The 24,918-nt window shown below is 41.6% G+C and overlaps 1 protein-coding gene across 1 annotated transcript in view; it reads right to left on the bottom strand.

The window, feature by feature from the left end:
• Window positions 1–24,918, bottom strand: part of grm8b (glutamate receptor, metabotropic 8b) — a 114,386-nt gene that overhangs the window by 27,909 nt on the left and 61,559 nt on the right. The window contains exons 4-7 of the mRNA XM_037768040.1: window positions 21,825–21,960; window positions 19,734–19,888; window positions 19,514–19,651; window positions 8,638–8,838 (exon numbers count right to left, since the gene is read on the bottom strand). Of these exons, the coding sequence (XP_037623968.1) occupies window positions 8,638–8,838; window positions 19,514–19,651; window positions 19,734–19,888; window positions 21,825–21,960 (630 nt within the window). The remainder of the gene's footprint in view (window positions 1–8,637; window positions 8,839–19,513; window positions 19,652–19,733; window positions 19,889–21,824; window positions 21,961–24,918) is intronic.

Below are 24,918 nucleotides of genomic sequence, written 5' to 3'. Positions count from 1 at the left end.
AGAAGAACGCTTGCGGTGATTGGTTGTGAGTAAAACCATACAAATAGCCTTTCTAGATCTGGGCACAAAAGGGATCAATTTCAGGTATTGTTTGACCGGAGAAGTTTCGATACCACTTGGTGCTGGGTTATTTCTGACGATACCTTAAAGGTATCGAGTACCCAGTCCTAACTGCTGACAAATTGTTCCCATGAGATTTAAACCATGACTTCCATTCAAGGTGTTGAATGAAGTTCTTACTGGCTGTGAACTTTATTTCCAGACCGTCAATACTTCGCTGTCGCCAGTGATGTCACAGCTGCAGTTTGTCATCATGTCAGAGCAGAAAGAGACCCGATGCTTCATTAATCCACCCACTCGACCTGAATGGATCCGACAGCAGCAGCAGCAGCTCTTCTTCACTGCGCTGACAGGAAGTGTGTGTCTCTGTGAAACACAGCGGAGCGAGGTCTCAGGGTTTTATTGAACCGGTCCTCCTGTATCGATTGTTTCCGGGAGACCTTGGCGCGCGGCGTGGGCGGTCTGGGCTGCAGCCTGGCAGCTCGTCCATTCATCTGTGTGAACGTACGCACTCTCTGCTCTTACCTCTGCATCCTCACTCTGACTGCAGCTCATTCAGGCTCCTTCACTCATTGTTGAGCTGTTTGTTGCTCTGTCGGATTTCAATCTCACTGAGTTTTGATAATTTTTGATTCCACACCTGATTACCTCGACGTTTTCCTCCGTCATTCCTTTCAGACGTCTTGATCCCTCACATGTACAGTGAAAGCTATTTTTCATTCAAGCTCACAAATGGTGCTTTTGCCCGATTGTTGCCATGGCATGGTAATTACGGTAGATCACAGCAGGTGGCTGCTGATGTTGATTTTGTGATAACTAATACCCTGAAATGACGTTTTTCAGAAAGAGCAATTAAAGAAATCCTCTCAAAGATCACACACAGAGAACTGAAAGCTTTGCTTTGAACAGAAGAACCTGGAGGAGGTTTTGTGGTTTTAAATCATTCTCGAAAAGTCGCTAGAGGTCACCAAATGCCGCTGCGTGCTAAATTGAATATGCACAACCTTGTGTAATTATTTGCATATACATGTATTAAAAGTTTAAGCATTTTAATAAAACTTAAACTAACTAACTCGAAGAGTACATCCACATTAAGCCGGACACATTTAGAAAAAGCCTTTCTGGTTCAGTCTTCCATCCACACTCTAGCTTGGCATTTTTCCCGCCCAAAAATGGAGCTTTTCCAACGTGTCTCCAGAGAAAATCAATCTTAAAATCCCAGCTGGGTGTTTTAATGAGAATGGGGAAAACTTTTATTCAAACCTGCCCAGTCACGTAAAAATGGTAATTAAAGTTAAAGAAGAGAAATGCGCTTTGAATGTTATCAACCGATTGAATGGGCGTTATCAGCGTTATTACACAGCTTTGTTGAATACTCGATTCTGATTGGTCAATCACATACTACGGTCTGTTATTTCTTTACAGCAGACCGTTGCTATGTATAACAGACCGTTGCTATGGGTGCAGTTCTGATGTCGGATTTTGTGAAAACAAGTATTGGACTCCTCCTTTAATCGTGAGGTTCACACAGTGCAGGAACAAACAGCTGAGCTCTCTCTGCTTGTTTCCTCTTCCTGCTTTGTTCAGCAGTTTATAAAAAGCTGCATATATTGAAGTGAAGTCACAGCGGGAGATGAGCTCCTCACATATTCATCACTTCACTCACCTACAGTATATCTGCTCCCCCCCCATCACTGATCTGACTGTAAAGGGTTTCTCTTCCTGCAGCTCCACAGGGTCAGTAACGCTGCATCCCTCCTAAAAACGGCAACAACAAGCTTTTATCGCCTCTTAGTAAGCATCCGCTGTCCAAATGAATCAGGGGGGGGGGATCTCCCTGATGTCCCCCCCCCTCCATCGCCCTGCTGATCGTGTTCAAACAGGACATTACAATAGGATGGCTTTAGCACAGCGAGCGCTAACATTAGCCACAAAGTGTCTCGATTAGCCTCCCGACGCTCCTCTAAAAATAAGCACACGGGCGAGGCGAACACGGGTGAGTTAGCGATTAGCCCCCCGGCCGCCACCGCCACAGAGCCCTCGCTTCGTCCTGGATTCGCTGCATTAACATACATGGAATTATGGGTAACCCCGTTGCCCCGCGTTCAGAGAAGTGAAGCATAACAAACAAAACAGAGAAGCAGCTCGAGTTTGATTTATGTCAACGTTTGATGTATGTGAAGGTTCAACCGAGCATGCTGTTCACAGATTCACGCAGGAGAAAAGCCCAAAAAGCAGCGGACATGAGTGTGTAAGCGTGTGTGTGTGTGTGTGTGTGCTTAATAAACTCAATCAGGCACAAATCACATGAGCCACATGCTGCTGAGCCAGGATTCAGTCATGATGCATGTGAGCAGCTGCAGAAGCTGCAACCTGGAGCTTCGCTGAGGAGAATCTCAACCTACTTTTATGATCAGATAACAGTCTTTGATCAATATAAATTATATTTTTTGGTGATTGGTCTCCTTACTTTAATAATGACAAACAAACGGTATATACATACGTTTTAGATTTTTGACTTCCTATTCAATTACCGCCTATAATTAATGTGTGTTTAAATGCATACGACAGTATTGTTGAAATCTTGGGGGGAAAAAATCCAGAAAGATCCTTTCTCCAGAGAGAATCACACAAAAGCGCCACTTTAAAGCTTTGTGAGATGTAAGTTTCTTAAAAATAAGTCATTCAGCATGAAAAAAAGCATAGAAAATTACTAATCGACTAAAAGGAGGTAGCCCTAATGTTACTATATTTGCAACATATACTAGAAATCATGTACTTATTTACAGTTTTAATGCTGGAACGTTTCACAATTTTTGATGCATTTTCCCAGTTCCAGGGAGCCAATCATTTCCATTCATTTCTGTAAGCATTACCAGGCAATGCAACTTTGACAGAACTAACGCAGACTCGATGTTGAAAGTGATGGATTACACAACTCAAACAAGTTTTATGTGTAAAACTGGTGTTTTTTTTTGACAGCAGCTGTGAGAAGTTCCCACTTTGCAAAAATGTCCTGAAAATCAAAAACTGGTCCTCACAAAGATATAAGAAGCAGAAGACACAAACGCATTATTTCCTGAATCTGCTTTATCGTCCTGAATTCCTCCATAATAAGATTCCTCCTCCTGGCTGTAATCTGAAAGATGACTGACTAATCTTTCTGTCTGTGACACGTTCCCTGTTTCTGCCCCCGTTTGCTTTAATTCACTGAATGAGGCAACTAACTGTTTAATGTTTAAAACCGTGACGTGCAGACCCTCAAACCCGACTTTAACTGTGCACAGATTTACTGTTTGGGGCCTGCGGGTGAAACTCACCGCTGATTCAATGTTTAATGTCTCTCCTCCTCCTGCAGAAATAACATCCAGCAGCTCCTCACATCCATCAGGCCCGGCGGCACCGAGAGATGAATCCCTGAGAGCTCAACACATCAGCCACAGAATCTGCTCAATCTCCTCCTCGCTCTCTTTTATTTGTGTCCTATCCCTCTGTGCTGAGCAGGTAGATAGAAAAATTATTCAAATTGAATCCCTGTCCGCAGGTAGGAGGAGGAAGAGGGGAGGAGGCGGGGTGAGAAATACGGGAATATAAGGGAAGATCTCCTATCTGAAGTATTATAATTTACAGGAAGCTACCAGAGAGGATTCCAACTATCATCACAGGAAGTATCACCAAAACTGATACTGTTGAGATGTGTTCAGACACACGGTGACAAGATGACGTCTTCATTATGTCTTGTTTTGTCCGAACAACCGTCCGAAACCCCCAAATATTAAATTTAAATTGATATAAAAAACAGATAAAAGTGGAAAATATTCACATTTAAGAAGCTGGTACCAGCAAAAGTGACTCAAATGATTAATCGATCATCAAAATAGTTGCAGATTAATTTGCTGTCGATCAACAAACCGATCAGCTCTAACCAGAGATGGAATTTAACTAAATACATTTACTCAAGTACTATACCGTAGTACTGATTCAAATCACTTTTACTTTACTTGAGCATTTCCATTCTATGTTACTTTATAGTTTTTCCCCACTACATTTCATTAATATTGTACTTTTTACTAAATTTATTTAGTTACTTTGCAGATTCAGATCGTTAAAACAAATAATAAATCAATAATAAATGATGACGTATTATTAAAGATTTATCTACTCAGCAGTATATGAAGTATACAGAAATGAGCTCCACCTTTACCATCTGCAACATTAAAGTGATGAACACATTAATGCATCAATAATTATAATCCAATAAAATATAATATATATTATTCTGCATAATGAGCAGTTATGCTTTTGGTACTTTAAGTATATTTTGATGCTGATACTTTTGTACATAAAGTATACAATATACTATACTTTAAGAACTTTAATTATGTGTTGATTTTCTTCAAGGACAAAAGCTGGAAGTGTTTCCGAGCACCAGATTCCCTTTAGAAAACCTCTCATTTTACTGCAGCAGGCTCTGACGGTCTGTACAGCTCAGTCCTGGTTCTGGTTCTCCCGTGCCTCCCTTCCCTCCAGCGGGTCCAGCAATACGGCCTAGACCTCCAGCAGTGCGGTGTCAATGTCGGCTCGCGGCGGGGACTGGTGGAGCAGCGAGGTGAAGCTCTGCTCCTGGCCGGAGGAGTAGCCGCTGCTATCGGGCGCGGAGCTCTGACTGCAGGTCGAAGAAGACCTCGCTGGAGTCTTAGCTGAAGTAGTTTCTGGTTAACCTGCATTATTTCGTCTGGGGACGCACAGAATTGGACCCGGTGGCACCGATAAGTATATAGAAATAGCCAATCTTCTCGCTGATGGTCTCGTTTGCTTACGTAGGTCATATAGAGGCATCAGTATGAAACTGAGACTGTTTCATAACCAGTTAAAAGTTCCTCACAGTAACATTTTGAATGCAGGACTTATTTTTACATTGTGGTATTACTACTTTTACTTACGTGTACATCCCAAAATGTTGAACTATTGTGTACTTTAAGTGTTGCTCCGCAGAGAAAGCTGTAAGCAGAAAGAAGCAGCAGAGTTAATCTGCTGCAGTCCAACTCTCCATCAGCTGGTCACTCTGTGCTGAGGGACGGCGGGCACAAGGCCAGTTTTTACCCACAATCCACCAGTAGTTCACTGGGGCACATTTGGTGGTCACAGATCACAGCAGGACACACGGGGCGCTTCAGAGATGACATGTCCCCTACACTCTGAAGGGCCCACAGGCCACTGTCCCCATCAGGACCAACAAAAACAAAGACTCTGTCACACTACGACCTACAGCCATGATAATGACCACGCACATGTCGACCAATCATATCGTTGTAGACAGGCGGATCATCGTCAACATCACCGACAAGACTGTCAGGTTAACTTGATCAGACAAGGAGGTGTGGAGTTAGAAAGAAGCGGTCTTACCAGACCTCTGTAGCCGGCTGCTGTCAGGCCAATTTTAAGCGAACTTTTGAAATGTCAAAAAAGAGATGCGAATTAGGCGTTTTTCCATCAACTCGTTTGGAGCGAATAAACTCGGCTACAGAGTAGTTTCGTCAGAAGTTGACGCTATAGACGTACAATGGATGCACAATGATTGATTATGATTGGATACGATCTTAGTGTCTCTTGTAGTCATTTGTTTTGAATTATCAACTAACTTTATTTTGTATTTATTTTCATTACATTTGTGAGGGAGTCGGTGGTTATATCATCGTGTTGTGTAATCAAAAGGACCCTGGGAAGATTACCGAACACGCACACCTTGAAAAAGAAAAGAAAAAGTCTCATTCAGCTTCAGCCTTCAGCAGGAGTGAAGAAACTGAAGACTGCGTCTGTAACGTGTGTTTTCTTCTCTTTACCACTTTAAATAAGAGAAATTCTCCTCGCAGAGTCGTGAAAACAAAAGAAGGCCTTGGCGATGAATGCCATCGTTCAGAAGCCAGAGGGGGAAAATGAGCTCCATCAAAGCTTTTGTGAAAACCTACGGACGGCCTTGATTCAACCAGAGAGAAAAGGTTCAATTCACATGTTTGAATATAGACACGACAACGGCAGGAACGGAGGGGAAGAAAAGCAAGTTAATCATAAATCATCCTTTTTATATGAGCTCCTAATAAATCATATGAACATGGGCGTAACTTGTTCTCTTCATCACACATTTTGAAATCCTATTCAGAGGTCCAAACTTGATATATTGACCTCATGTCTTTCATCAACAACAAAAAGGGCTTCTCTGTTTGTTGCAGAACAGCTCTGGGATCAGCTGGCAGTGGTGGAATCTAACTAAGTACATTTACTCAAGTACTTTACTTAAGTACTTGTATTTCCATTTATGCAACTTTATACTCCACTACATTTCAGAGGTAAACATTGGCACGTTTTACTCGACTACATTTATTAGAAAACTTAGGTTACTTTACAGATTCAGATTATTAACGAAAAATATAAATCAGGTTGGTTAGGTTTAGGCAACAGAACTACTTACTTAGGTTTAGGAAAAGATCGACTTAGTTAGGATTAGGCAAGAAAACGACTTAGTTGGGCTTCAGAAAAGATCGTGGTTGGGTTGAAAGTAACTCCGGAAGTGGCGTTACTTAAGTACGTAACTTACGTGACAAATAAATCAACGTTGACTTGTGGTTTCACACGAGACACGAACGCCGGTCTCCTGGTTGGGAGTCTGGTCATTTTTCCTCCTTACGCTGCACTCGCCGCTCTTTATACTTCCTGGTTTACGATTATGTGAATTACACAAGAATTGCATTTGTGGGATATACATAAATTGCAGTGCATTACTTCGTAGGTAGGCTACGAAGAGAGACCAGCCTGGGCTGTTTGAACCAATCAGAATCTTGACTTTTCACTTGTGTTTATTATAGACGGTAATAGCAACAGTAGCTATAAGAGACAAAACTGGAAATGGAACAAAGGAAAAAGTGAGTTTTAAGATGATGATGATGTCAAACCTCCTGAATCTTGCAGACAAATATCTAAACTATCTAAATTAATGTGATCGTCTAACTGCGTCTTAACCCATCAAACTTCTTTTTAAGGATGCCACTGTGTTCCCAGATCTTATTATATCTAACAGAAATGATGGACAAAACCACCCAAATAAAACATCATAATAAACTGGAATTATCCTTTAAAAAGAACAACCAGCCCGTCCAAAGTCCTATAGAAAAACACATACTTGCTTTCATCCTCTGTCTCGTACGTCTCAGCCCATACGAGGAGGAGTTTGAGGTTTAATATTCCACAGCTGCGTGTGTGAAGTTTTGTGATTATTAAAGTTATGTGAAAGCAGGCGGATCATCAGACTGCAGCTCCCACTGAGCTAAGAATATAATGAATCTGGAAAAAAAACAGGAGGAAATAAAAAGCCGGCGACCATATCCAGTGTTTAATAACGAGCGGGAGGATTCCCTGATGACGGCGTCAGCATTCACACTTCCTGCTGACAAAGGCCTTCGCCTGCCGGGAGGTTGTCCGCCATGACGAAGAAGAAGATGGAGAAAATGGAGAGGAAGAGGAATGAAGTAAAGAAATAAAAGAAGGGTTAATAGTTCTTCCTGATGAAGGTCGGGACGACAAATAACGTTTGTATGCGTTTGTCTTTTTTTTCTAAAGTTTTCCACCTCGTGCTTCAGCGTCACGCTGCTCATATCCCATCAGAGAAACTTCATGACTTCAATCAATCGCCTCCTCGTTCCTGGTTCATGAAAATGTTCTTCGAGTTTGAATCTCAGCTCACAGATGTTCACGAAAATGTGCAAAAATTCAAGAAGAAAAGTGTGGAGACGCAGACGACTTGTTTGTACTTTAACAGAAAACGACACAGAGGTGTTGACTGTGGAGGCGGTGATTATTCAAACTCACAGCAAACCAAATGGCTCCATCACAAGTTATCCAGACTTGCTATCAGGGCTGGACCTACATTAAAATGTTCTAATTCATCTCTGATTCACCGGTTTAGATGATGCATTATATATTTGTTTGTCGAAACAGCTTCTTTATATTGTTTAACCTTCATTTATCCACGGAGACTTCACTGAGAGCAGTGTTTGGTTCTTCACAAGGTGTCGATCACATTCACACTTGAAGCTGTCTGGTACAAACACAGTCTGATCTGTCGGCCACTGAGCAGCTCCATGTGTAGTTTGGTGGTTCTTGTTTTTTGTTATCTCTATAGATGATGTTAGTTTGTGAAAATAGCCAAGATTCTTGATGCATTTTCATCTTTAAACAAGACCTAGAATTAGTGTTGAACTATTCAGATCCTTTACTCAAGTAAAAGTACTAATACTACACTGTACACTGTTATAAGTAGAAATTTAAACATCAAATTAATTGTTCAATAGTTATTCCAGCATATTTGCACCATTGCACTACTGTATTATTGTTTACATTACAGAAACAGCATGACTTATAGACATTGTAGTATTAGAAGTAGTAGCACTGTTGTGTTCATGTTTAACTTCGGGGAAGAGCTCTGGCTGAACAACGGTGTTAAAAGAAATGTTAATGAGTTGAAAACGCTACACATGTGAGGGCGAATGATGATGATGATGATGATGATGAAGCAGCTCTTACCGTTAAAGCCGACGGCGCGGATGTGGGCCAGCAGCTCCTTGCCGTCGATGTTGGCCATGCGCGGGCAGAGGCCGGGGTATCCGGCGCAGAGCTCGCGGTGCATGTGGTGCAGAGCGTGGGCCATGGCGTACACGGCGTCCATCACAAACTGAACCTTGCCTTCCTGCTCGTAGGTGGAGTCACGGCCGACTTTCTCCAGAGCTGGAGCAGAGACAGAGAGGTGTCAGGTGATCAATCACTGAAATGATCAAACACATTAAAAACACACTGTGGATCGTCACGAGATACGATCGAAAGTGGTGGTGACATTGCTTTGCGCTGCTTCCGACGTCAAGATTGAAATTTCAGTCTCAAGAAATCCATCTGCTGATTGTGAAATCTGTTCAGGAAGTGATCTGTATTTAAAGCTGGAGTAGGCAGGTTGTAGCAAATATGATTAAAAAAAGTTATTTTCATAAAACGAAGGTAAACGAAAAGATTTCACAGACCGGAGGAAAACAACCAATCAGAGCTGATTTGGAGCCTGCCGTCTCTGAGCAGCTGTCAATCACTCGCAAACTCCGATCAAACAGTCAAACTAGGCAGCGCTGATCAAATATGAATCAATATTCTGTTATTGTAATGCCTATTTCTCTCCTCAAATGCCTTTAGAAACATCTCGTAGTGTACTGTTTAGCTGTAAAATGAGAAAGTTTGTGACCCGGAAGCCATGTTAAGATCTGCTGAGGAAATACCAAGCACCGCCCACCAGTCGGAGCAAACTTTGATTGACAGCTGCCTCCGTTGAATGAACAGCCAATAGGAACGCTCTCTCTCTAAAATGACCTGCGGTTGGTCAAAGTCTCCCGTCACGGGTTAGATATTTTAAAGCTTTAAAACAGAGCCATGAGGAGGTGCAGAAGTTTAGTTTTCTCTCAGAACACTTGAATTACAAAACGCTGAAAGCTTATTATGGAATTTTTGCCCAATGATGCCACAGTAGGGATGATATCACGTTGCCTCTGAGCTCTTTACTCACACAAAAAAAGGTTCAGTTTTCAGATGAATTCATTATTTCCGTTGCTGACACATTGATCAAAAATATTGGTATTAGTTATAGCTAACCCCCTTCCTTTCCTGTTTGTTTCAGTTCTTACATTCATCCAACACAAACCTCCTCATCATCATCATCATCATCATCATGTGTTACCGCCACTGTAGCTCCGACCGCCTGGGCTCCTCATCAGGACACCTTCCAGCCTTCATCCATCAATAATCCCCATTCCATCCTTGTTCACCCCTCCACCTGACACATTACTCTTAAAAACTCATTGTACACATAAGTGGTGTGACACACTAATGTTAAGTTATTTAAGAGTGATGCATGCGGTATTGAGCTGCTCATTAACACTTCATCAAAACATCACAACAACAACAACAACAGTTGTTGAGATTAAAGTGATCGACAGACTAATTAATCATCATCTTTAGGCTCTGCTTCTAATGAGGCACAAATATGAACATCAGACGTTGAGAAGGTAAAGCAGAAAGAACAGCGAGGCCTGTTAACAAACTTTACTAATCTCCGACTGAGCTCTCTCTCTGTGCTTCCTTTACTTTGTTAAACCAAAGGTTTCGGAGTTCGTCCTTGCCGCCAGGCAGAAAGTAACTCACAAAGGATTATGGGAATGTGAAATGAGACACTTTTCCTATAACTAACCCATTAACATAAAAAAATACATTTGGCTCCATCTCATTAGCCGTGATTAAATAACAGAGTGGAAAAGACATCGTCATCTTTATTTGAAAACTCTGTAAAGTCCTCCCAAAAATTCCACTGAGTAATTAGCGTTATTAGAGCCGCGGCACACTGCGATCCCGCCGCTGGCCGGAAAGCAAAGAGGGAAGCGAAAGAGAGGAGGAGGAAACTAACTGCTGGACTGGACCCTCCATCAACAGACAAGACTTCTCTGAATTAATAGGAGCTTAGAAATGAAATCCAATTTAATTTTAATAGCAGGCGGGCGGCGGGGGATCTGTCCGACGGGAGACATTTGCTCCGGCAGTAAAGACTGATTACACGTCTGTACGGCGGTAATAAATGAGCCTCGAACGGCGAGCGGAGAGACGAGGATGTCAAACAGCCGAGGTAGAGAGGAGATGTACGGCCGAGCTGCAGATGATCGCTGCTCCCTGCAGATGATGAGTCTCCTCAATATTTAAAGAATACACATGTTTGATCCTGGAAATTCAAATAGTGCCTGAATGCAGCGTTTAGTGTCTCCCAGTCTGACTCTGACTCAGAGAGGTTTTCCAGGACATCAGTGGAAGAAGCTTCGCTATGCTGGAGAACAGAGGTCTTATATTTACTCTTACATTTAGATTTAAATCCAATCTGACATGATTGGAGCATGGATTGAGTGACCTGGCTCTGACTATGCAACGCTGTTTGATTTCATTCCTGTAGATTTCCCTTTCCTTGTTTTAATTAGCATTTTTAATCTTTTTTTAGGTTCAAAATATATTTCGAGTACAAAAAATAAAAGTACTCATTAGGCCCATTTCAGAATCATATATATTATATTATTGGATTATATTGATGCATTAATGTGTAAATTACTTCAATGTTGCACCTGGTAAAGGTGGAGCTGATTTTAATTACTTTATATAATGCCAGGACCAACACATCCATAGTCAAGACCAACAAGATCCAAGTCAAGACCAACACTTCCTTAGTCAAGACCAACAAGATCCAAGTCAAGACCAACAAGAGCCAAGTCTAGATCAACGAGTCCTAAGTCAAGATAGGTAAGTCTTAAGTCAAGACGAGTCCCAAATCAAGGCCAACGTGACCAAATCCCGAGGAGGAGGAACAGAAAAAAAATCCCAAAAAGAAAACATATGGTTGACGCTATTGTGATTATAAATATTCAGTCAATTGCATAGCTATTTGATGTACCATTTTAGGGCGGAACTAGAAGAGATGTCAGGGTGACATTAAAATCAAAAGGGTTCATCCTCTCAGGACCGTGAGTACTTCCTATAGATTTCATGGAAACGTGGCCTGCAGCTGTGGAGATATTATAACAACAAACTGTTGTTGAGGGACTGAGATTAAACGTTCCGGCAGGACGAGAAGGAAACAACATTTTTCTTTTAGAAAATGCTGAAAGTGTCTCACACAGCTGCTTCATTTGCAAAAAAACAAGTTATTTTACAGCTTCTCATTCTGAAGATGTTACAAACTAAAACAAAAAACGTATGAATTATCCATCAAACTCAGACGCTTCATGAATGAACAGGATTTCTGAGGGAACGCGGTAAGTGAGCAGCTTGTTTGGCCATGTGGCGACCTGGATGTCGTTGCTGGTGGTGCTGATGATGATGGAGAAACACTAACACTGACTGAGGTGAGACAGACAGCTTCATCACGGCTGCTGGCATTTCAATTATACATCACTTACAGGGTAAATGTAATTCCTTCTTAACATGTTTATGTTTTCACGTCTCTCTCTTTCTCACTCGCAGGCATCCGTCTGTTTCAATTAGATTTGTAAATTAGATAAACGGCAAACTAATTACAGAGGTTACCGGGGATGGGATGAGTTCAGGGGAAACCAACCTAGCTGTGGCGTCTCACATGTCTTATATACAGTATATATGTATATATTAATAGAAATTCTTTCAATAGTTCTGTTGTTCAGCAGTAATGTGTCAAATTAATAATGATGTTTCCTGACAACGCTGATTCTGACTGAGTCATAAAAACATGACAGACACATCCGAGACCAAACGTCATGATTGTGACGTTGTTTTTAGGAGTGAAAGGTTGGATCAAATCAGCTTGTTTTTAAAACCAGCAACTCTGCAGCTCTGCAGCTCCACATCCGAGACCTCCACACTAAAGTCATCACTAAGAAACAAATAGAAAGCTACAGCGACATTTTCCTTTTCAAAGTATTGACAAAAAACACACACTTTGCAAAAACGTTCCTGAGTGCCGCTGAGCACTTAACAGCGGCTCGATCTCTGATACGAAGGACGCTTTCCTCCCGCAAAGATCATTGCTGCTTTCACAGAAGAAAGACAGACACCCGGCCTCTGTCGACATCACTTTTTTTTATCTGCTGACTTTTCAAACCAAACAATCTGCAGCACAAAAAGTAAGAGAAAAAGAAAACATACTCGAGAAAACACAAAGAGATGTTCAAAATGCAAATCTGGCTTTCATATCCACTCAGTGTATTTCAAGGGAATCTGCAACACAGCAATACAAAGGGGAAGGAAAAGTGTTGTAAAAAGGTGAGAAAACAATGAGGCTCTTAACTCAGCAAACACATTGTTCAACAAAGCAGAAGAACCGAATCAAATATTCATGTTTTCTCTAGTCAAACTGTTTGTGGAGTCTCCGGGTGGAAGAACTGATCCTCGGAGTGGAAAACAAGGTTTCCCCTGAATAAAAGAAACACTATATCCTCAACAACTCCTGCACTTACACTTAATTACACTTCAAAAAAGGAAGTAAAAGCAACTGAAATGTTCATTACAACTCCACCAACAAACATCCTGATGATTCTTTTAGCGATTGTTAGAGCTTTACCGGTAAGAAAATGTGAAGTTTGTCCTGAGGGTGGCACTACAGGAAGTCATATTTGGATCTTTAAATATGCAAAACTTTTTTTTCTGCAATCCAAACAAGAAACAACAAAATTATTCCCACAATAGTTAAAAAAACACAGACGCAGAATGCATGATATTTTTACTCAAGTAAAATATCTGTGTACTTCGACCGCTGCTTTGATTAAAGACACCCTATCTTGCCATATTTTGCGTTAACCCGCTGTGTCAGATTGCTGCAATATATGTCTCCTTCACAGAGTCATAACTCCGTCAAATCTCAACACACGGACACGATAGGCATATGTTTTGATTCAGTGTGGCATACACTTTCTGAGGGTCTCATTATCACGGTATTTAATTGCAAATAAACTTCCATAAATCTGCTTGGAAAACATAGAAAAAAGACGCCCCTTATAAATCCAGAACTTGCCTGAGAACCATCACGTTTTTAAGTTTCAGTCAGTATCAAAGTAATCCAGTGATAGTTGTCTGTACAACCGTGGACATATTATAAATGCTAACAGCTAATTCGGCATACTTTTAATGGTGCAAATCCGCTAAAATGTAAACAAATATACAGTAAAAAGAAAGTATGGGGCTCAAGTTGCAGCCAACAACATAACTCAGTGTCTCTATGGCAACGTTATACTTCCTGTTTACATCCTCCAAAACACTGCAGTTTCAAAACTGTACAGTGAGTATGAGTATCCCCCAAATAGAAGTAAGACAAAGAAGAGTGGAGACAAAATCCACTAATACTAACTTTTTTCATGCACTATCAATATCATTATACTTTTAACTTTAGTAAATTTTTTTGTCTCCCATAAAAACTGTCCTAAAACATGTATAGTAAAACTCACGTGCAAATTGATGGAATGTCTGAGTAGTCCATATGTAATATAAATAAAAAGAGAAACCAAGCACGCAGGGTTCAAATTAAATGAAACCAGTTTAATTTCTGTGTACCCTATCAATGGCCATAGTGTAGGTTTTGTTCTGATTTGGTGCTAGAAGAACGGTTTGGGGGTCACCAACAGCATCAGTAGATTTTAAGTAAATCTGTCCAATAGTTTTAAAGATATTTTGCTCTGAAAGTGTTGAACCTGTGACATCTCCATCCTCACTCTTAAAACAATTATCCTTGAAGGTTGAATATGAGAATAAATAACATTTGTTTTTTGCATCGCCGCTGCAGCCGATCAACCGAGAACGACACACTGTCATCAGGATCTCAACACCTGGATCAGGTGTTCAAACGACAAACGTGTCTCCATTATCCAAACAAGCCTCTTTATCGCCGGCTGCTGCTGCTCACACACAAACAAACAAAACACTAATTATAGATCACAATCAATGAAAAGCTGACAGACGACTGGAGGCTGCAGAGATCAGGGAGCCACAGAGGTTCTCGACCTTCAGACAGGAAGAGGAGCTCGACTGTGAAAAGCTTTTCAGACTGATGCAGAGTTATTTGGCCAAAATTAAAGCGATAATAGTGTGTTAATGCAAATTTGTTTTAACGACACTAATTTCTTTAATTTATTAACGCAACTTGCAATTGGTACAATCCATTGGTACCAACCATAGCTTGTCTCAAAAGAGGTTAAATAACGCTCCAAAATTACGCTAAAGTTTGGCGAAGAAAAACTGGCATTGCCATTTTCAAAGGTGTCCCTTGACCTCTGACCTCAAGATATGTGAATGAAAATGGGTTCTATGGTTACCCACGAGTCTCCCCTTTACAGACATGCCCACTTTATGATAATCACATGCAGTTTGGGGCAAGTCATAGTCAAGTCAGCACACTGACACACTGACAGCTGTTGTTGCCTGTTGGGCTGCAGTTTGCCATGTTATGATTTGAGCATATTCTTTATGCTAAATGCAGTACCTGTGAGGGTTTCTGGACAATATTTGTCATTGTTTTTTGTTGTTGATTTATTTCCAGTAATAAATATATACATACATTTGCATAAAGCAGCATATTTGTCCACTCCCATGTTGATAAGAGTATTAAATACTTGGCAAATCTCTTTTTAAGGTACATTTTGAACAGATAAAAACTGTGCGATTAATTTTGCAGCTAAAAATATTTCAAAGCTCGGCAATACTTAATAATAACTAGCATTAATAAATAATAAATTGATAGTTAATTAATTTAATAGTTTACTGGTAAAAATTAAATGCTCATAAATAATGTTTAATAATAATTATTATTATTTTGTCATTAGTTTGTGTAATCTGAAATAATTAGTTTAGAAATATTGTATCATAGCTGATAAGAGATGATAACAATTACATTCTGATTACATTGGTAAATTATATATTTATATACTTTATAAAGTATTTGTTAATGATTGTTAATCATTAACAAATACTTAATATAGTATATAAAATGTTATAACTGTTAAATTACATAAATTATAGTATCAGTAATAATTAGTAATCATTATTAATTATCATTTCATTGTTTGTTACCAGTAAAATAAACTTTTAATTAACTATCAATTTACCATCTATTAATGATGGTTATTATAAAGTGTTACCGGGGTTTAGTTTTTGAAAATAATGAAAAGAATGAAGGGATCTCAAGCTACCAAACATCTTGATTTAAGGGGTTAATTAAAGGTGAATTTTGAGGATTTTAAGGGATTGTTGTTTTAGAGTGAAAGTCTTAATTGTGAGGAGGGGATTATAACATTAACGTGTTAAAGATGGTAGACAGGGAGGAAGACAATTGATTTTCTAACAGTGGGGTATAATTACAGTATTGGATTGTGTTTTAAAAGTGATGCACTCTATCTGGCAGGAAATGAGGTGCTCAGAAGTGGCAGCGGCGGCGGCAGCTGTGAACGTGGCGGAGGCAGCATGGTGGAACGTAGACATTATCCCTGAGCCAAGGGGTGATGGAACGTTGCCCTCAGCCCTCAGGCCACCGTGTCTCATGGATATTTAATTATCCTAATTAATTACAATTAAACAGTGGGCCTTCCACCTTGCTGTCTGGAGGGATCGTACTGAGCGCGCTCTAATCTCATGTCATCCTGTGTGCTTCGTCTTCTCTCTGCTGGAGGGGTTTAAGCCGATACTTATGTACTTCTACTTAAAGGAGCAGTGTGTAACATTTAGGGGGATCTATTGGCAGAAATGTAATATGTTTTCTTAAGTGTATAAACATCTGATAAAAAGAATTGTTGTGTTTTCGTTAGCTTAGAATGAGCCGTTAATATCTACATAGGGAGCGGGTCCTCTTCATGGAATAGGCCATGTTGCTCCGCCATGTTTCTACAGTAGCCCAGAAAGGAGAAACCAAACACTGTCAGCTTTTCCTGCTTGGGCCGGATTCGATAACGTTACTCACTCCCGTTGCCACCGCTCTCTCTCTCTTGCTTCACCACTCACTTCCCACGTACACACACATACTCTACGCACTATAACTCTGCTCCGAATGGCTCTAGAAAGTATTTTTAGACTGGTATTTCTACTTTTACTTTAAAGCAGCAGTAGGCGAGATTGGAGCAAATATGATTAAAAAAAAAAGTTGTTTTTATAAAACGGTCACTGTCTCCTGACATTAGTAAATGAGACAGGTAATCTTAAAAAAAAACATGTGCCTCTGGGTCCTCTGGTACTCCTAATGGCATCTGCAAGATTTCACAGACCGGAGAAAAAACAATCAATCAGAGCTGATCTGGAGTCTGCCGTCCAGCTGCCGTCTCTGAGCAGCTGTCAATCACTCACGAACTCCGATCAAACGGTCAAACTAGGCAGCGCGGATGAAATATGAATCAATATCCTGTTGCTGTAATGCCTATTTCTCTCCTCAAATGTTCTCAGAAACATCTTGTAGTGTACTGTTTAGCTGTAAAATGAGAAAGTTTGTGACCCGGCAGCCATGTTGAGATCTGTCGAGGAAAAAACAAGCATCACCCACCACGGGCTAGATTTTTCAAAGTCTGAAAACAGAGTCATGAGGAGGTGCAAAAGTTTAGTTTTCTGTCAGAACACTTGAATTACAATATGCTGAAAGGTTATTATAAAATTTTTGCCCAGTGATGCCAAAATCATTCTGCCTACTGAAGCTTTAGGTAAAGGATCTGAGTACCACCACTGCTGAGCTTACATCACTGTTTACAGCTCTGAACAAAAGCTGCAACGACACAAACATCTGTGTCCGCACACACACACACAGGTGGACGCTGACCTGCTGACTCAGCAGTTTGTCTGTTTGTGTGATGACTCCGCTGCAGATCTGGAGCCTCTCTAACACAATCAGAGGAGAGCTGCGTCCTGACAGCAGCAGACTGATCAAAGCCGTCCACTGAGCTCAGGTAAAGTCTCGCAGCGTTATCAGCAGCTATTCTCGGAGCGCTGACGCCGTTGTTCTGCCGTTTCACTTCTATCCGCACGCCTGTATTTACCCAACACCTTCCACAAATCCTGTTTCGTGTGTCGGACATGTTTGTAAAGGATTTGGCCCTCAGTGGGCCCCTGTTCCACAAAGAAAGTCCTCCTGAATCGTGAGGGATTACATCGTGCTGCAGGTCTCTGCAGTCAGCACTGAGAGACTCAGCGGGCGAGAGCTGGACGTGATCGGAGAGGAGAAGACCATTTCAGTTCAACATTCAACAGCCTGAATCCATGATGACTTTAATCAAGGTTAGAAGCAGAGGAAGCCCAGTTTATACCCTTCAGGTATTCTCATTACATGCGAGTCACAGAGTTAAGCATCAATTCTTCTGAAACATTTATTCTTCTTTAAAAAAACAAAAAATATCAGTGAACAACACTTAAATAATTCTCAAGGTCTCTTCTGCCCGTCTGGGTTAAAAAATATTCAGCCTGTTGCAGGATAAATAGATTTTTGTTTTTTACCTGCCTCCAATGACTTTTCAAGATATTACATTTCTATGATTCCATCCAACCTGCAGGTGCACCTGGAGCTCCGATACATCTGCACAACTCAATCTGATCATTTTGTAGATGCTTGTGAGAAAAGGTGATACATCACTTTCAGGTGTCAAGCATCTTCCTCATTCATCAAACAGATCTCTAGAACTAGAACATCTTCAATCCACAGCTCTCTGGCAACAGTTAAAGCAAAAGGAAGCATTGCCTTCCTCACTCAGCAATGACCTCTGGTATCTTACGGTGACTACAAACACTTTCATATTCATTGTTACACTCAACGTGATTGAGTGAATTCTGGATTAATTACCAACCGGAGGATGTCAGAGACGCTCCGTGTCGCCGGGTCGAGAGCTCGGGCCCCAAAATGATTATCCAGCGTGTTAATTGTTAGTCAGCTCCGGTCAGAAATCCAACTCATGAATATAAATGAAGGCGAGGTTGAGTGTTGGAGTGGCCCGAAGAGACAACAGACCCTGTTAACCCTGAATGACATGCCGACGGTCTCTCAGGTTCTGTGGATTTTCGCTTGCATCTTTTCGCAGTGGTTAGAGAAAAATATCCTTCTGATTATTTCTGGTTGCCAGGTGATCTACGAATCAAGATGATGCCATATTCATATATTATTATTTTCTGTCTGTTTTACTGGCCTGTTTTTGTCGACACGGTAATACCTGGTCGTTGTCCCCTTCAAATCAGACTCTCAACACATCTACAGACGTCATTCTACAACCATGGGCAGGAAAGAAGGAGATAGAGGAAGGAAGGAGGAGATAGAGGAAGGAAGGAAGGAGGAGGTAGAGAAGGGAAGGAGGTGATAGAGGAAGGAGGTGATAGAGAGGAGGAGGTAGAGAAGGAAAGAAGGTGGTAGAGAAGGAAAGGAGGAGGTAGTGAAGAGAAGGAGGAGCTACAGGAAGGAAGAAGGAGGTAGGGAGGAGGAGGTGGAGAAGGGAAGGATGAGACAGAGGAAGGGAAGGAGGAGGTAGAGAAGGAACGAAGGTGGTAGAGAAGAGAAAGAAGAAAATAGAGGAAGGAAGAAGGAGGTATGGAGGAGGAAGTAGAGAAGGAAAGGAGGTGGTAGAGAAGGAAACGAGGAGGTAGAGTAGGGAAGGATGAGATCGAGGAAGGGAAGAGAAGTTGGAGCAGGAAAAGAGGAGGCAGAGAAGGAATAGTAAATGTAGTTGAGGAAAGAAGGAGGCAAAAGAGGAAAGAAGGAGGTACAGTTGCAAAGGGAGAAAGAAAGAAGGAGATAGAGGAGGGAACGAGGAGTTCTTGAAGGAAGAGAAGGAAGAAGTTTTTGTGTAACAGAACTAGTTTCCTCTGTGAGATAATGAAGTCCATGTTGACCTTTGACCTCTGTGGTTCCTACCTGTACACTTCTTTGGGCTGCCGGGTCTCTTGCCGTGCATCCCCAGCTTGCAGACGAAGTTCTCCTCCCAGAACTCAGCGAACCAGACGTTCCTGCGGTTGTTGGACAGCGAGCGGCTCTTGAAGTAACGGTCGAAGGCTGTGGAGAGAAGATAATAAATGTTATTATTAAGATGATGATCTCCTTCAATATGTCTTCTTTGCTCTGTTTCCCGCCTCACCGTCCACCGACGCCCTCTTGGGGAGGATGGTGACGGCGCCCTCGGCCACCCGCTCCTGCTGGACCACTGGAGAGATCTTGGAGCCCCAGCTGTCGGAGCCCACCCACAGGAAGTGACCCGTCAGGTTGTTGCGTTTCGCCGCATCCAGGATTCGCCTGTCGAGGATCACAGGTGAGACAGTCGAGGGTTAATTCCCCCTGAATATAAACTATATTAAATATTGTCTGTTCATTTTAATAAAACAAGATTCTTCAGCCACGTTAGAGGGAAAGGAGGAAAAGAGGAGATAGAGAAAGGAAGAAAGAGATAGACAAGGGAAGGAGGAGGTAGAGAAGGGAAGAAAGAGATAGACAAGGGAAGGAGGAGGTAGAGAAGGGAAGAAGGAGGTAGAGAAAGGAAGGAGGAGGTAGAGAAGGGAAGGAGGAGATAGAGAAGGGAAGAAGGAGATAGACAAGGGAAGAAGGAGATAGAGAGAGGAAGGAGGTAATAGGTGGAGAAGGGAAGAAGGAGACTGAGGAAGGAAGGAGGACATAAAGAAGGTGAGGAACAGATAAAGAAAGGAAGGATGAGGCAGTGAAGGAAAGGAGGAGGTAGAGAAAGGAAGGAGGAGACTGGGGAAGGAGTTGGATGTAGAGGAAGGAAGGTGAAGGTAGAGAAGGAAATGAGGAGATATAGAAGGGAAGGAAGAGATAGAGAAGGGGAGGAGGACATATAGAAGGGAAGGTGAAGGTAGCAAAGGAAAGGAGGAGATAGAGGAAGGAAGGAAGGAAGGAAGGAAGGAGGTAGAGAAGAAAAGGAGTGAGATAGAGGAAGGAAGGAAGGAAGGAGGTAGAGAAGGAAAGGAGTGAGATAGAGGACGGAAGGAGGAGGCAGAGAAGGACAGGAGTGAGATAGAGGAAGGAAGGGGAGAGATAGAGAAGATTACCATGTTCACCATCTTAGTTTAGAGTGTTAGCATGCTAACATTAGCTAGTTTCCATTAAAATCATTAAATGAAACAGATGAAACATGAGATGATCAGTCTGGTTCTTTACATCTTCATCTGTCTCCTCTTCCTCTCTGTGAGGTCTCAAGATGACGGAATTTCTCTCTGTGTGATTCAGAGCTGCAGATTTACATCAGCTGTTACACTGATATCTGTGTGTGTGTGTGTGTGTGTGTGTGTGTGTGTGTGTGTGTGTGGCTCTGAGCTCACTCAGATAATTGGAAGCTTGTTATCTTAATCTGTGTTTATACTGAAGTCACAGAGAGATATAGTGAGTGTGTGTGTCCTATGTTATATTTAGACTAATCTCAGTGCTTCAGAAGATGTTCAACGGATTATTTTCAACAAACAAAAATTGAATATTAAAAAATAATAACACCCCAAAATTAAATTATCTAAATAAATAAATTGGACCAAATGGTAAAAAAAAATATTTTAACAAGACGAAGGGGCCGTTCACAAGCCGTGTTTTTTTTTATGCCCTCAAATTTTTGTCAATGCAGACGCACGGCAGGCGCACTCAAACGTGGGAGCGTCGCCGTCACAGAACGCAAGCATTTGCAAGCGCCTATTTTTCAGGCCGTGACGGCTGCACTCCGAGATAAAAATGAATCAACTTTTGGAACGCTGCGGCGTACACCACATGTCAGATGACTAGGAACCACCAATCACAGCCGGCAGATATCTTTTCTTTCTTCTGTAAATATCATTCTACGGTAAATATGGAGGAGAAGTTAATAATTTTATTGCAGGACTACCCAGAGCTTTACCATCTGTCCCACGGACTATTTTGCTGGCTTCACCCTTTCTGTCCGAGAACCTCACAACATCCGGTTGAAAGGTCAAACTGACACAGATAAATCGAGCAGTAATGTCACTGTGGGGGATTTACGGTGCTAGAAATCCATTTATCTTTGTTTTGACTATGTTTAGTTTAGTCAGTGAGGCTTTTACTGCTAAAATTGGTTGCTTAGTAACGGCAGACGCTACAGTAGCGCAACCTCCCAAGAGGATAAAAGGATGAGAGCAGCATGGCATGCGTTTTTGGACGCTACATGTACCCCTATAGAGTCAACCTTGTGTCTGCGACGTGTGAGTGCTTTTACCGGATGTCGTCCTCGTTTGCGAACATGATGACAGCGCGGGCGTTGGGCGTCTCCAGCAGACGCAGGATGATCTTGTCGAACTCGCCGGGTTTCGGCTCCCGAGGAATCTTCAGAGACTGAGCGATGCAAACCCCACCTGAGAAACAGAGAGAGAGAGACACTGAGTATTTAAAAAGCAAGACTTACGGATGAGCATCGAGGATATTTTAGTGATTCGAGACAGTCTTTGTGTCGTATTAGTCGATCACAGAGTCATAAATTCATCTTGGACCGCAACCAATCAGAGCTGGCCATCTTTCATGTGTGACAGATGTGAGAGATGATCAGTGCTGACCCTCCAAACGGTCACTTGATTAATCTGCGTTGATGAATAATGGGAGAGGAAAGAGGAAAACACTAAGTTCTCATACAAACATTTTGATTCCGTGAACAAATATGCTTCTTTTATGCGAATCCATGTATATATTTATTATTGGAAATCAATTAACAACACAAAACAATGACAAATGTTGTCCAGAAACCCTCACAGATACTGCATTTAGCATAAAAAATATGCTCAAGTCACAACATGTCAAACTGCAGCCCAACAGGCAACAACAGCTGTCAGTGTGTCAGTGTGCTGACTTGACTATGACTTGCCCAAAACTGCATGTGATTATCATAAAGTGGGCATGTCTGTAAAGGGGAAACTCGTGGGTACCCATAGAACCCATTTTCATTCTCATATCTTGAGGGCAGAGGTCAAGGGACCCCTTTGAAAATGGCCATGACAATTTTTCCTCGCCAAAATTTGGAGCGTTATTTAACATCCTTCATGACAAGCTATGGTTGGTACCAATGGATTCCTTAGTTTTTTTGTTTCATATGATGCCAGTATTTTCACTCAAGCTTTAAAACTGAGCCAGCTACAATCTCCAAAAGATTGATTGCGTTAATGCATGAATCAAATTAGTGGCGCTAAAACCAATTTGTATGAATGTGTTAATATCGCATTAACTTTGACAGCCTTAATGAAATATATGAAACGTCTGGGATCACCAAAGTGATGAGGACTCGTCCTCTGGGGACCATGAATATCTGTACAGAATGTTTATGGAAACCCATTTAAGAGTTGATATTGTAGTGTAGATATTTTAGTCTGGAGTGTGAACATCTGGCGGCGACTGGTGATCTGCTTCTATCTGCAAATCTGTTAATGAGCACGCTTCATCTACGCTCCTGTTTATCTCTTGACTGTGGCTATTATGTTCCCATTGTGTCTCCGCTGTAATGTTTTAATTATCTCCACTGTTTGTCTTGTTGTTATCTTCACGCCGCTGCTGTGATGTGTCGCAACAGAGATTATTAAGCCCTCATCTGCAGTCGCTGAAACAAAGGTCAGGGGGTTTATTAATGCTGACTGACACTAAATACTGTCAAATTATCACTAACATCTCACTAATGATACCTTCGTGCAGCATCAACGGCAGAAAAGGCTCACAAAATGAAAAAATAAATGGACTTTGGGTTGAGTTGGCTTCATCTCTTTCCAGAGACAATCCTTTCTGATCTGCTTTTTTCCGTCTTGTTCCTCAAATACGGCAGGATTGATGGGTCAAAAAACACCGGACTTTCACTCAGGAGGCCGGTGATCGTGATCATAAATTGTTTTAAAGAAGTGGACGTAGTCACCGTGACATCACCCATCGGTTTGTGGACTGCCGTTTTGAATCCTCGAGTTTGGTATTTCGGCCGTCGCCATCTTGTTTTTTTGCAACCAGAAGTGACACGAAACGGTGGAGCTAAGTACAACCGAACGCTGAATAAGACTGTAACAAAAATTTGTACAATTAACTTTCATGAACTGAAAACATACTGTGAAAGGGTTAAAGATGTAAGATGAAAACACAAGACAACTGCTGCCCCCGCGTCCCGGCCCTGCAGAAATAGATGGATGGATGGTTTAAAGGCAGGTTTGATCTCGTTTAATAGATTTTCCAGCTCCTGAAAAAGCTGTCACGTGACCACCACAATGTAGTTTAATCTCACGGCATTCTCCTTTATTACAGTTTTATTCACGTCCTTTAATGTAATGACTTGTTGTTCAGCTTCCTGTCCTACGGTTTCCCTTCAAGTAGTTCAGTAATAAAAGTTGATGTTTTCTCCTCGTCGCACCATTAAACTCTCTGCTTCGTCCTCACTGAAGACTCCGCCGCTATAAACACACTTGAAGTTTTGTGATATTGTTCCTGCAGCGTTGCCCCCCCCCCCGGGGAAAGATAAACGAGAGCAGTGGTGGGGTTTTGAAGATGAACTTTGTGCCGCTGTCATGAAGTGAAGTAAAGCACAGCTAGAGGCTGCAGAAGAGCCAAACCTCAGACTGTAAAGCTGTTCAGACTTAATTGGCTCTGGAGTGGATTTTCCTTTTTCTTTTCTTTTTTTTTTTTCTCCAAAGACGGAGCAACTCGCCGGCCGATTGTCGCAGGAAATCTCGAGGGAAGCTGAAAATAATCATGTCTGTTTGGTCTGACCTCGATTGTTTAAACAGCAGAGCCGTCTGAGAGGGTTTTTAAGGAGGTAGAACTGTCTAAAGATTACTGCAGCAAAGAGATGAAAGGTGAAACTATTTCCAAGCAAGACTGAAGGTATCTCTGAACAGTCAGACTTTACGTGCGATTCTGTTTCTGTTGCAAACCAAAGATGTAACTTCAGTTCAACATATATGGGGTAAATTTTCCAATAATAAATGGATGATCACTGAATATTTACTTGGGTTTGAATGGAGCACTTCTTGGACAGCCGCCGTCCAACTTCCGTTGCTCCTAAAGTCGTGTTATTATGGTGAGGATGACCTCTGAGCGAGGTGAACCGCGTTACCACGGTTTTGCACTCGGTGGCTCACGTTACCGTAGTCTTTAAAAGGGAGGAGTGAGTTGAGGGGTGCTCAGTTGGTTGCAACCACACCACTAGATGTCGCCAAATCCTGCACACTGTACCTTGAAGTAAAAGTATGTAAGTATAATCAGGCAAATGAAAGTATTGAAAGCAAAAGTACTCAATGCAGTAAAATGTCCCCTGTGACTGTTATACTATTTCATCATTAGATTATTATGAC

Source organism: Sebastes umbrosus, chromosome 4 (genome assembly GCF_015220745.1).
Source record: "Sebastes umbrosus isolate fSebUmb1 chromosome 4, fSebUmb1.pri, whole genome shotgun sequence".
Lineage (NCBI taxonomy): Eukaryota > Metazoa > Chordata > Actinopteri > Perciformes > Sebastidae > Sebastes > Sebastes umbrosus.
The sequence above is the reverse complement of the archived record's forward strand: the minus strand, read 5'-3'. Positions and strand labels throughout refer to the sequence as shown.